General features: G+C 34.4%; 1 protein-coding gene across 1 annotated transcript in view; it reads right to left on the reverse strand.

Annotated features, from left to right (window-relative positions):
• Positions 1 to 2,089: 2,089 nt before the first annotated feature.
• LOC126967839 (homeobox protein unc-42) overlaps positions 2,090 to 14,065 on the reverse strand; it is a 46,210-nt gene continuing 34,234 nt past the window's right edge. Inside the window, exons 4-6 of the mRNA XM_050812527.1 lie at positions 13,226 to 13,393; positions 9,754 to 9,844; positions 2,090 to 2,262 (exon numbers count right to left, since the gene is read on the reverse strand). Coding sequence (XP_050668484.1) covers positions 2,153 to 2,262; positions 9,754 to 9,844; positions 13,226 to 13,393 — 369 coding nt within the window. The 3' untranslated portion in view covers positions 2,090 to 2,152. The remainder of the gene's footprint in view (positions 2,263 to 9,753; positions 9,845 to 13,225; positions 13,394 to 14,065) is intronic.

Here is a 14,065-nt window from a genome sequence, read left to right on the forward strand (position 1 = left end):
AAAATATCGCTATGGCATTAAGTTTTCTTTCAAATGTTGCTACATCAGATTTGGCCCGCCCAATGTGTGTCTTACATAACACAACAATCAATACGTGAACTGTACAATAATTTATGTAAGTATACTATTAAGATTATGGAAAACGACTAAATTATATCCTTAACCTAAATAACTTATCAATTAAGTTTGTATCGTCTGTACATTCTCCTAGTTAATCAAAGTACAGCATTAAATATTATGTAATTACAAAAAGTTTCTGTAATATTTTTCACCGGAATATCTATGTCAATATATTGTTACAAATATTAATTTATTGATTCGTCATAAATATATAAAACTGCTAAAATGCTTCCAACTTTTATTTTTGATGTAGAATTTCCATTTCATCAATTTCAATTCAAATGAATATTGTTATCAAGTCTTCAAACAAAATTTGGTAATAATTTAAATATAATTTTGTTTAATGCTAGTAATGTATTGTTATAATCACCTTTCGTAGTATTTTTGCATTTTGAATTAATTTCGTTCGTTTTCCGTTTTATTTATGCTTCAAGAATCAACGTAATAATGTACACATTTTTTTTGTATACAGTTTCCCACCATCTATCAATTTTTGCTGAGGTTGTCATCACTAGTTTTAGAACCGCAGACTCTCGCTACATGGCCAACAGCGCCACAATGGCGAATATCAAACAGGCACAAAAGCACTTTGACAGCCGCCAGTGCAGTGTAGTAGAGGTCAGTGATTATCAACGATACTTGTATATAAGGCTCATGAACATTGACAATCAGCTAAGTAATACCCGTACAAAGTTATCGACTTCCTAGCAAAGATGTTTAACGTGCTTAAATCAAATAAAAATTTACTTACTATATACACTCATTTAATCTACTTTGGTACGCGTTATAAAACTGTTTTTTATTCATTACTTAAAAAGTATAAATGTGTCTAACTAATCAAGCTTATTATAGTTAGACTCATTGTTAAGGAGGCTACACACTTCGATATTAAAAAATAATATTTAGTCTTGGTTTAAAGAACTGCTAATAATTAAAGAGCTCTGTGACGCGGAGTAATTACATAAAAAATTCTGTTAAACCGAGTAAATGGTAGTATTGCATACCACTTTGTAATGAATAACCCCAGAAAAGAAATAACAAAAATATGTATAAAAATCTGTATTTAAAAAAAAGATTGCCCAGTATATGAGTTGGTTCCAAGCTGACTTTGAAAGGTTTTCTTTTTAGAAATTTAATTCTTCATAGTTTTACACTTTGTTAGTTCATACATATATGTAACATGTACATATATGAAACATAGGAGTGTAATTTGAAACTTAAATATGTTATTGGTTTTGAATTTAGCTTCTGTTTTACTCGTGAAACAAATTTATTTTATCTACAACCATGCTTTAAGTCCTCTATTAAAGATTCTAAAACAGTTAGCTTATTGCCAACATGAAAAAACACCCAATGTCCTAATAACCATTACATCATCCAAACGAGTGTTGTAATGAAATTTAGTACAACATTATATCATCCGTTTTCATAATAACACTCCTTTGGATGATATTATGGTTACTAGGACTGGCTTTTTTAATTTTAGCAGTAAGCTGACTGTTGCAGAATCTTTTATACAGGATTCATATTATGGGTTGCATAAAGGCTTGTATGCAAGTGTTGATAAATAGGTAGTAAACACTCATGTGATACTAATATCACACTCGGTGTGATAAACCCACATTCGTGTTTTAATATCTTGTGTTCTGGACAAATAACAGAGTACTAAACGGTGGTCTCGGAGCAGACAGGAGGTTAATACCCCTTATTACACAACAGTTGTATAAATAACTATTACCAAACTCCGTACTTTGTTACTGTATAAATTTTTTCATCTAGTAAAGGTTACAAATAGCCGTTTATTGTATCATAAAAACGAACCACGTACATTTTGTACTTGGAATCGCATTCACGCGTACGCATCACTTAAAATCCAGCGAACAAATACATTCACATCGTCGCGTCCGTAGCAAGATCTTGGCGGATATTTTTTTCACGCCCGCGGACATAAGCCTCGTCTGAGCAAGCCCTAAGTCTAAGGCGCAAAGTCATGCGCCGGCGCCGGCGAGTATTCGGCGCCGTGAAGCAGCGATTAGGTCTGGTACTGCAGCATCGGCGCAGCGGCCAGATTCGCGTGGTGGCCGGTGTTCATCCGCAGCGCCGACAGAGACTTGTTGTACCACTCGTCTTCGGCGCTCATACCTGTCCAAAAATATCTATATTAGTCATCATATACTTAGTTTGGCCAAAAATACTGTTACAATGGAAAATAAACAAAACGTTACAGTTGAATTTGGATTCTGTCATTTTTATATTATTGTTCATTGAGTTTTCTCATTTTGGCGCGAATACATTTTACAATATTTTGGGATATTAAAATGAAGTGGGTTGTTTTTAAAACTCTCCATACGATTGGTATTACAATAATGTGTACTGGGCTATTAATATGTTCAATCCTCTGTTTGTGACAGAAAATGATCTGGCAGTCCACGTACCTAGTGTTCGTACGAAAAAGGTAACGATACCATTCTTGAGACTTTAGTGAAGCGCATTAACAACACCATGTTCAATAACGAAGAATGACTCGGCTCTTCCAGCAAGACTCGGCGCCGGGTCATAAAGCTCGGTCTACGCAGTCTTGGTTGGAAACGAACTTAACGACTTCATCAGAGCTGAAGACTGGCCGTCGTATAGTCCCGAACTTAATCCACTGGATTATGATTTATGGTCAGTTTTAGAGAGTACGGCTTGCTCTAAACGCCATGATAATTTGGAGTGCCTAAAACAATTCGTATGATTGGCAGTGAAGGATTTTGCCAAGGAAAGAGTGCGTGTTTCTATTGATAACTGGCCTCAACGCTTAAAGGACTGTATTGAAGCCAATGGAGACCATTAGAAATAAGCTTTTTATATTTTAAATTGTCGTATATTTATGTATTAAACACATTAACACACTGTAAAAGTAATAAATGTTATTTGCAATAATTTCAGTATTTATTGCAAGACTAGGTATGTAACAGTTTACGTTTATAATAAATTTGTTAAATTAATGTGTTATGTTCTTCGTTTGGTCACGAGTGAAACAACTAATCTTTACTGTTTAGCACTACACCCGGACACGTCCGGAGGCAACCAATAGCCGATTAGAACTGGCCTTCCACTGTACTGTGCATTCCTTATATAGCACTCAACGTCACATGGTTACCGTCACTGTCGATGTCGTGACAGTGGCAATGATAGTTAACACATACTCTGTTAAGACTAGATGTCAGTACACTACATAATGTATTAAGGCGAGGTTTTCCCAACACTTTAGGTAAAAATTGCGCGAACGTTAGATTCGATAGGTACGCATGGACACGGGCGTCGGGCATGGCTGAGAACGAACCGAGCGATGTGGGTCAACGACCACCGACCCAGAAGGACCGCGTAATATTTTTTAAAACTTACAGTTGTGCTAGAGTACGGAATTACTGTGATAATATTTTTTATGCATTTTTGAAGTAAATCTTTTTTATCGACGTATGAGAGAAATGTTAACGCGCAAAATTATGATTTCAACATTATGGATATCGTATCCGAGATTCTCGAAGGTGCAGAGAACTAATTTGGGATCATTTTTGAAATCCAAGATGACCGCCGCGCAAAATTATGATTTCAACAATATGGGTATCGTATCCGAGGTTCTCGAGGGTGCAGAGAACGAATTTGGGATCATTTTTGAAATCCAAGATGGCCGCCGCGCAAAATTATGATTTCAACAATATGGGTATCGTATCCAAGGTTCTCGAGGGTGCAGAGAACGAATTTGGAATCATTTTTGAAATCCAAGATGGCCGCCGCACAAAATTATGATTTCAGCAATATGGATATCGTGTCCGAGGTTCTCGAGGGTGCAGACACCCTGCCGGCCATCTTTGATTTCAAAAATGTTCACAGAATGTTCTCTATATCCATATTGATGAAATCATAATTTTGTGCGGCGGCCATCTTGGATTTATCTAACTTCCCTAAAGTACATATATACAAAAATCCCGCGTGGCATAATATTCAAAATAATATTACGTAAATTTTATTTTAGTACTTTCCGACTTACATTTACCTATATATTTCAACAAATACGCTGTCGCATCATCATTATTTTCCTTCATTACCTTCCTTGACAGTGGTCACGGGCGTACTGCTGGCTTGAGCGAGCATGCAACCAAGGCGTCGCGTATGGTTTATTACGAAAAAAATTGATATAAAATAATTCACAAAGCGTATTGATAAATCCCACAATGAAAACTTATAAATACTAATAAACTATCGAATAAAATAAGTTTTGTGTTTATAGCTATCATAGTTTTATGATAATATAAACAATTCAAATAAAAAAGACTATTTTTCTAAAAATAAATCTATCGAGATTTTTTTTCGTAATCGTGTTTTCGAAACAGCGATAATTTATAAAGAAATGAAGATAAACATGTTAAAAAATTGGAACCGTAGTATTTGTAGATGTATTTTAAGTAGATTTTTAAAAATGTTTTTTTTTAGGACTAGGATAGCGCCTTAAAGAAAACATTATGTATGCGACATCAAATAAAAATAGTTCTCAGAATTTTTATATGTGTGATTATGCACACTAATCTCTAAAACGGCAATTCTGATTTGAATAAGATCAAAGTACAGTGGAAAGCTCCCCGGAACATTCAATGTTTCATTCTAATCGGATTCACATACAAAAAAGATGCATTGATAAAAATAATATGCTGAATCTACACAGGCAGAATCGTACGGGCCGACTACCCCTTAGAAATTGTAAAAGACCATTTGCTTGAGAGAATAAAAATCTTTATATTTGTAGTACTTCAATCATTACAATAATTATTTTATTAATCCTTATTCTGACAAAGTGACATTTCGCGAGCATAAGACGTAGCTATCATTCACACTAAAGTAATAAACCTGGCCTTTTGTCATGCATTGGCTAATATCAACAGGCTCTATCTAGACGTATAAATTATCCAAGCTAAAGACATTGCGGTGTTGATATGATGAGCTTAAGTCTCCTGCTATACATAGCGAACTATAACAAGTATATAATCCGAGATGGCGACGAGCAAGACGACCCCGCGTTTTCTCAAGATGCAATCTCGCCGCAGGAAATAAGATATTTGCGAAGACGCCGCGAGGACTCCGTCAAAGTAAATGTACTGGAAATTTTCTTATTAGAATATCTACGGTACGATGCCTTGCTTCCAACCCCCGAGTTTTTATACGAGGGAATCTGACTTACATTACACGCCGTGGTGCCTCAAATTACTAGTAAAAATTTTATAGTGGTGTACAGGAAATAGCAGGGACGCGAGTGATTTGTCTTCCTGTTTCTGTAAGTAAGTAAATCTCTGGTGAGTTTTAAGTAAGAATAAACGAATAATCGGCTCTTTAGTGAAATTTCAAAGTGAATTCTGAAATAATGTTAATAATATTATTTACAAATAAAAGTAAATTGACAAATAAATTTTATTTTTAATTAAAATGGAGATTAAACAGAGGATAATAAACTTTTGCAACAGATATAAATCTATTTTAGATATTATAATTATTAAGAAGTTTAAATTATATCTGTTTTTGTGTTTTCAAAATAACACATTCCACTCAATGCACGACTGACTTTCTAGATAATAAATTTCACATTATTATTAATTACATTTAAGCAAGAATTAAGTATTTCGAATCAAAAACTATAGTTAAGTAATTAAAACTAATACCACACTATCTATAATTCTCTAATTATTTAAGACTAGCCGTTCCCACCCGCTTCGCTGGGCGAATTTTAGAAGGAAATAAATTAAATTTTATTCGTCGTATTACAAATACAATAAAAAAATTAGAAGCCATAAACCATCTAGGATAAATTTCGCATCGAATGGTGGTAGTTTCATGTCGATACGATCAGTGGTTTAGGCATGATTGAGCCTCAAACAAAGACCATTTTCATTATATAGTAGCTGATCCGGTAAACGTTGTTTTGCCATATACTTAAATGATTTTTAGAGTTAGATCGTTTCTTGGACTTTGCAACATTACTTTATTTTTCTAAGATAAAAGATTTTTTCTAAAATAAACGTAGCCTAAGTTACTCCTTAATATATCAGCTACCTGCCAATAAAAGTCCCGTCAAAATCGGACCAGCCATTTCAGAGATTAGCCGGAACAAACAGACAGACAGACAGACAAAAATTGTACATAATGTTATTTTGGCGTATATATTTATTCATATACATGTAGTAAGAAACGGTTATTTCAATATTACAAACAGACACTCCAATTTCATTTATATGTATAGAAGATATGTAAATAATATGTACTTTCAAATAGTTATCTCATTTAAAGTTTAAAGTAGGTAAACGTTCAAAGGTAACTTATAATAGCAGGATCCTTTTATATCTAAAAAACAAACTTCTTAAAAGAAGAGCTCTCTCTGAGTATAATTTATTTGCAGATATCCGCTTAAGTGCGGCCAGCGGAGAGCTAAGTTTTCTCATTATTATAAGGGATATTTGTTTAAAAACGAGGCCTCATCACGAAGCGCACCGCAACTTTATAATTGCTTTGACGACGCTAATATAAAGTTGATGAAAGCTGCCGACTACAGCTTCTTGTATTTCAAACTTGTACTTTAGTTTCAAATGCACTAACTTTGTGTAATTCTACTTGTGTAGTGGGTGGCGTTAATTTTGTTACATTTGAACAAAGGGTTTCTTTTCCTAACATTTTGCCGGTTTCGCTTTTGTGCTTGTTTTCGGACGGTACTTAGACAATTTATGCGTCTAGATAGTCTCTTGCTGTTAGACAACCGAGAATCCTGATTCTCGAAAAACCTAAAAATTCTGAGCGGCACTACAATTGCGCTAGCCATCTTGAGACATAAGATGTTAAGTCTCATTTTCCTAGTAATTTCTCTAGCTACGGTGCCCTTCAGACCGATGCACAGTAATTTTTACACATTACTGCTTCACGGCAGAAATAGGCGCCGTTGTGGTACCCATAATCTAGCCGGCATCCTGTGTAAAGGAACCTCCCACTGGTAATGTACGACCCTTTGTGTCAGTGTGCGTGAATTGCTCAAAATAGAGGTAAGTATTTTTTTTTGAAGTTTTCACAGCTTTTATAGTCTATCTAGACATGTATATAACATGTATCTAAGAGAAGGTATTTTTTATTTTATTTTTTATAGATGACCTTACAGCACTTATTACCAAATTGACAAAGAAAGACGTATATCTAGGCCAAATACAAGTTCATATTCATGTTCAAATAATATAAAATAATTTAATAACAAATGAGAAAAATGTGTATTTATGATAATCTTCTCATATATAAATATATAAAAAGGTTAACACCTACACTGATCTTTTAAAATTTTATAAAGCGTCAACACTGTCTGATCGCAGGTACTTAATTGATCTCTCTTTCCAAAAAAATATTATAGATGGAGGGGTTGATTGCCCAAATCTGTTGAGTCGGGTTCAATTGGCGGTACCAAAGCGTAATGCTAAGTCACATGTTATCAAAAAACTAACGTTCAGGCCTAGATTAACTAGATCGAACCTATGCAGGTCTGCCCCTTTGTGTAGAATAGTTGTCACCTACAACAACTTGGTAAAAAGAGCTGGTATAGATATTTTTCAGCACTCTGCCCCATGTTTTAAAAAAGAAGTCAAAAAAATTATGAAAGTACTGCAAGAAGGTTAGTCATTGTTCGTAGTTATTGTTTTATTCTTTAGTTTTTCTTGGTTATTAAGTAAGAACATAGTTAATTTTTTTTATCATCCTTTTGCTTGTGGCTTTAATTTGTTAAATTCTTTCAAAAATTGTTTTCAAAAGTTTTAGTTTAACAAAGGATGCATATAATACTATTAAGCATGTCGAGTTCGCCTGTAAGTGGAATATACAACATTATAAAAGAATTTTTAAATGTATCTATAGATTAAGATAGTTGTAAGCACTTTGACTTCCTAATATATAAATAAATAAATAATATATTCATTTTACATACTTATACATAAAATATTTTTTTAAGCAACTAATACAGGCACGGTGTACTCTTAAATAAAAAAAATCTGTAGTCGTGTGTTATTCATATTTATTTATTTTTTCTTTATTACTCTAAACACTGCTGTTCTGTCTATTAGGTAAACCGTGGTAATTCCGGCCGTTCCCAATATTCAGTCTATCTCTTACTTGAGATAAAAATCGTAACTATTCTTGACTTTTCTGTCCCAATAAACATATCGACGGTAACTCACCTTGCACGCTGTCTGTCAATGGGACGACGTATAGCTTACCAGCGATAGATGTTTGTATGGACATTCACGCGTCCCAATAAAAGGCGATTAGAATGACTTATCGGGTATATTGGGACAGCTTCAGATTATTGACAGCTAATTACTGACAGTAGAAGGTAGTAATTTGTATCTATTTGTAGATAGTGTATTGGGAACGGCCGGATGATTGGCTATCTTTTTGTATTTAATAATAAGTGAATATTTTGTATTAAGCTGTTGTCTAAGAAAAATAAAACGAAGTCTAGGTTGCACAAAAGAATTTGCAACATGTAATCTTGCTGGGTTGTTATAATGTTAATTAAACGTTTTAAATTAAAATAAATAATTTTATTATTTGTAATCTATATATTTGCGTGAATAAATAAAATAGTGAGGACTAATGAACATTTTTTTCGTATAACAGACAAATTAAAAATTATTAATTGATATAGATACTTCGTATCTCTTAATATTTAAATAATTATATAAGTATGGTACACATATTAAATGTGAAAACAAAATTTATGAACGATGCGGCACTCTTCTAAATCTTGTATATCCTGTTCAACTTTCAGGTTGTGGCTTCATCAAGTATCTTACACCATGAAGCAACTCATTCTTGTAGATAGTTATATTTTATGTATCTAGCAATGGACTCTATTGATTTTGATGGACAAGGCGACGACATACCATCGAATATGATCCGGTTCTGGAACATGTTCGATGGTTCGGCCGTAGCAAATCCGACCATGTATTATAAGCTTTACGCTCGAGAATAATACATACATTAGATGTATATTCAATTCAAATTCAAATTCAAATTCAAATTCAAATTCAAATTCAAATTCAAATTCAAATTCAAATTCAAATTCAAATTCAAATTCAAATTCAAATTCAAATTCAAATTCAAATTCAAATTCAAATTCAAATTCAAATTCAAATATTTTTATTCAAAATAGGATTTAAAATCACTTATTGAACGTCAAAAACTACCACCCATTCAAAAGAGACTGCCTCAGACCTGAAAAGAATGGGCGCAAGAAACTCAGCAGGCTTTTTTTTTAATATAAAATATGGATTACAATGTGATATCGTACAATAAACATTTATAATTAAAGAGCCTGAGGGTGTTCGCTTTATTCCTAGTCCGTGGTGTCATTAAAAAAATCGTTTATGCTATAATAACCTTTCCCACACAAACGTTTTTTAACAATTCTTTTAAATTTCGTAACACATTTGTTTTGTACATTTTCTGGGATCATATTGTAGAAGCATATTCATCGCCCATCTGACCCAACTCGACCCAACCGAGTAGTAGGCATAACAAGTTTATGTTTGTTCCTCGTGTTAACATTACGAATATAAAATGTTTAGTTACCCATAGTATCCTGTCGCATCCCAACAGCACTCATATTGGCGCTATGTCCCATGGAGAATCCTTGCGGCATGGGATACGAGCCGCCACCCATCTGGGACAGTGAGAAGATGTCCTTCTGCAACTCCTCGTAGCTGCCGTGGTGCTGTGATATTCGATGTCAAGTTAAATCATTTAAAAGTTAAATTAAAGAAAAAAATTTCATTATGCCCACATCTGTTTCTAAATTAATATAATATGCAATACAAAATCTTACAATATAATAGGGTATAGACAAACAGAGCATGCGAGAGAGAAGAATATCTCTAACCGAGATGCAACAAGATGGAAAGGGTTATCGAATCTTTCGTTACTGTAACCGATTTTGAATGACAAGCCCCAAACAGTTAGCCACGCTTACCATTAGCTTCCTAGTATTGTTTTATACACAAAGGCAAATGGGCAAGAGGCACACGTCATGGTTATCACTCCGGTGAGGCACCCATGGACATCCGGAAAACCAGGAGTTAGAGATGCGTTGCCCGCCTTTAATCTTTAAGTATGCTCTTTTCTTGGAGGTCCCTAAGTCGAATCAGTTCGGGACAACAGCAGCCGGTAACAGATCCCAAAAAGTGGCAAGGCAAGAAAATTCTTGGAAACGCGCGGTTATGGAATTCCAGATGCAACGTGATGAGGGTGGTATTTTGCATTTTGACGTAATGTCCGGTGGTCGAATTCGGCCGCTGGAATCAACCGGAACAGCTCTTCTGAGCACTGCCAGTTATAAATGCGGTAGAAGATACAATTTATTTTGAATATTTGACCACTATCTAACGCACACATTGGCACGTAAAACAAATATTGGGCTGTATATTCTAACGGCCCTTCCCAACATTGAGTCTATCTCTTACTTGAGATAAAAATCGTAACTATAGTTGACATTTCTGTTCCAATAAACTTATCGACGGTAACTCAAGGTGAGTTACCGTCGATAATCCGTACACGCTGTCTATCAATGGGACGACGTATAGCTTACCAGCGATATAAAGTTTGTATGGAAATTGCAATTCACGCGTCCCAATATAAGGGGATAAGAATGAATTATCGGGTATATTGGGACAGTTTCAGATTATTGACAGCTAATTACTGACAGTAGAAGGTAGTAATTTATGTCAATCTGTAGATAGTATATTGGGAACGGCCGTAAGTCTCCGGAAAAATAAATGTATATGTCACATTCGTACAACAAGTTACAAGCTAAAATTACCAATACGTTCTCCGTAGAGGGTTGAAAGAAGATATCACCAAAATGTTCCATAGATCGGTAATTAAAATGACAAACAGAAAGTGACTTCATATTTGAATCTCAGATAACTCATGTAGGATTGTTATTATATGACTCGATTGTAGTCGGGCAGATAAAACCACGATTCAATAGCTTCTTTTAATATACAAAATACACATTTTAAGAACTACAAATAGTATTGCCACTGCAAATAAATAACTTTCAAATTCTCTATGTAATAATCTATCTATATATTATATAATATCTATATCGGTAATTTTCCTCGGTACTGTAGTGGTAAGTATCCTGACACGAGACCAGGGTTCGATTCCCAGACGTGGAGCCACAATTTATGTCTCGTCGTGAACATAATGAGATCAATTAATTAATTAAAACAACTAATTAAAATTAATTAATTAAAATTTACCTGGATAGTTTAATCTCGACAGTAGGTATATATGACAGAGAGTAACAACATTTTACACTACAATAATTATGATTACCACAGAGTATCTAAGTTAGTATAAGTGACTTTGACAGGCGTTAACACACAGAATCGTTAGTATCACAATAAATTAATAACGGCACCGAACCGACATTATTGTTATTTACCTCAGTGAATGATTCTTCGCGCGTTTACCCAACAATTAATATTAATCCAGTAATTACCGGTTAGTGACCGAATGAACCACATGCGGTTGTAGTCAATATGAGCGTGTGCTGAACAGAATACTATTTTATGGACATAATATACATAATTCATATTTTATACAAAGCATAGTTAGTGTCATAATCAATGACGTTCTATACACATTTATGGATATATCATTCGCAGTCTGATAGCGAAACGGAAAAATTGTCGTTGAAGACAATGCTAGCACACTTTTCTCCTTAGTCGTGTATCAACGGTCACTGTCTGAATTTGGTTCTAAATACAACTTAAGTTACCTGTACTGAATAAATGTTATACATTGCTGCTTATTGAACAATAGTATTTTAAACAACTGGAGTAAATGCGGCAATGTATATGTATGATGATGTAACTTCTAGCATGTTCCATGTTTCGGATTTGATTTTATACCACGGGATTTGTCTATATTTATAGAACATCATTGGTCATATTACATTAATAACGGCACCGAACCGCCATTATATTATTGTTGTTTACCCCAGTGAATGATTCTTCGAACGTTCAAACTAACCTAACCCAACTATTAGTATATATCCAGCATATATTCCAGTAATTATCGGTTAGTGGACGAATGAATCACACCCGGTTGTAGCCAATAGCCAACGTGTGCTGGATAAAATCCCACTTTTTGGACATTATATACATAATTCATTGTTTAAATTTTTACTGAGGCAGTCCAGCCTCTTTTTACGTAGTATTTACATCTTCTTTGTAGGACCTGTTGACAGCGGCCATAGACAACACGGTTCCTTCTGACAAGCTAGCTCTTAAAAATGATCGTAAATCAAAGTATGACGTCTTCTATATTAGTACATATTATACTTAATATTAAATGCAGGCCGTAAAGCATCATATTCAACTCATTTTCTCAACCGCGATTGATAGGATGTTGTTCTGGAAACTGATTACGATGCATCGCTAATCACTCGGCCTGATTACAGTTTAATGAGATTGCTCGACCGTGTGTGACCGCCGAAAATAATGCAAACGCGAGCCGACACCGAGAATATGAAGTAAAGGAAACAATGGTATTCATTACGCGACGAGATTGCTGTTCGATACAAAATGATTACAGATGCGATGCTGTTTTAATTTCACTGTTGATTTTGCATATCTGGCTCTTTTGACAAAGGCAGGTTTGCCGTTTTATTTTCAAAAGGTTTAATGAGCCTACTAATATAAAAAACTAGCTGCTACCCGTGACGTCATTCGCGTGGACAGTGGACTACTAGGTATGTCTACATCTAGGCTAAATCTAGCCTATATGGTGTCTCGATCTCTTGTTAATATTCATTTTTAATTAAATCTATTGTGTAGTTTTTGAATTAACGACCATACATACAGATAAAAATTCTATTAAATATTTTTATAGATTCGATATTGTTTTGTAGAACACTGGACAAGATTTTTTCTTTTTATGAAAATATAAAATATTTTTCATAACAAAAATCAAACTGGACATAGGAATCTCATTAATGCTGCATTACTCTTAGTCAATGAACATATTTCGTATCATTTACCTGTGGATACCGGTTTATGGTATTTGGATGGGGATAGGGCTGATAGCCTCTGTAGCCCTGGATGTTCCTCATCATTCCATTGCAGCCTGGAAGAACTGCTGGTGCCAGAGCCTTCTGAAGCTGCTTCTCTTGTTTACGATACTTTGCTCGACGATTTTGAAACCACACCTGTTTATCAAATATAAGTATTAATTTTTTATTTTGGTTTGCAACCAATGAGGTGTTGTTAATTGCAGGCAATCTTTTTAAATTCAAGAGATTATAACAAGGCTTGATCCATGCGAAAACCTTCTCATTTTTTCATGGTAATTGATTAGTTAGTCGAAGTGATAATCATAAAGTATAGATTTAAGATGTTTCAGAAGATTCCAAGGGTTGGACTTAGTATCCCGTAGCATGATTTAAAATAAATATTGTAGTTAATAGAGCTTTAGTCCACGATTATAATGATACCACTCTTATTACAAGGTAATGCACCGATTTCAAGAAAATAACAAAAACAAAAAAAAAAAAATCTAGCCTAAAACGGGTTAATGTTGATAAAAATGTTAAAGTACCGGTTAAGCAAAAAAATTGTTGCACCATATTTTTACAATTCTTAGATGACGTCATAGTTTTAACTGTTAACTGTTAGTGCGGTAATAGCAACCTGTTAAGTTGCAATTAAATATTCAATATTGACTTGATAGCCCACTGCTCGATTCTGTGGGAGGCTCCTTTGCACAGGATGCCGGCTAGATTATGGGTACCGCAACGGTGCCTATTTCTGCCTTGAAGCAGTGTTATGTTAATGTGTAAGCATTACTGTTTCGGTCTGAAAGGCGCCGTAGCTAGTGAAAT

This window comes from Leptidea sinapis, chromosome 14, assembly GCF_905404315.1.
Source record: "Leptidea sinapis chromosome 14, ilLepSina1.1, whole genome shotgun sequence".
Lineage (NCBI taxonomy): Eukaryota > Metazoa > Arthropoda > Insecta > Lepidoptera > Pieridae > Leptidea > Leptidea sinapis.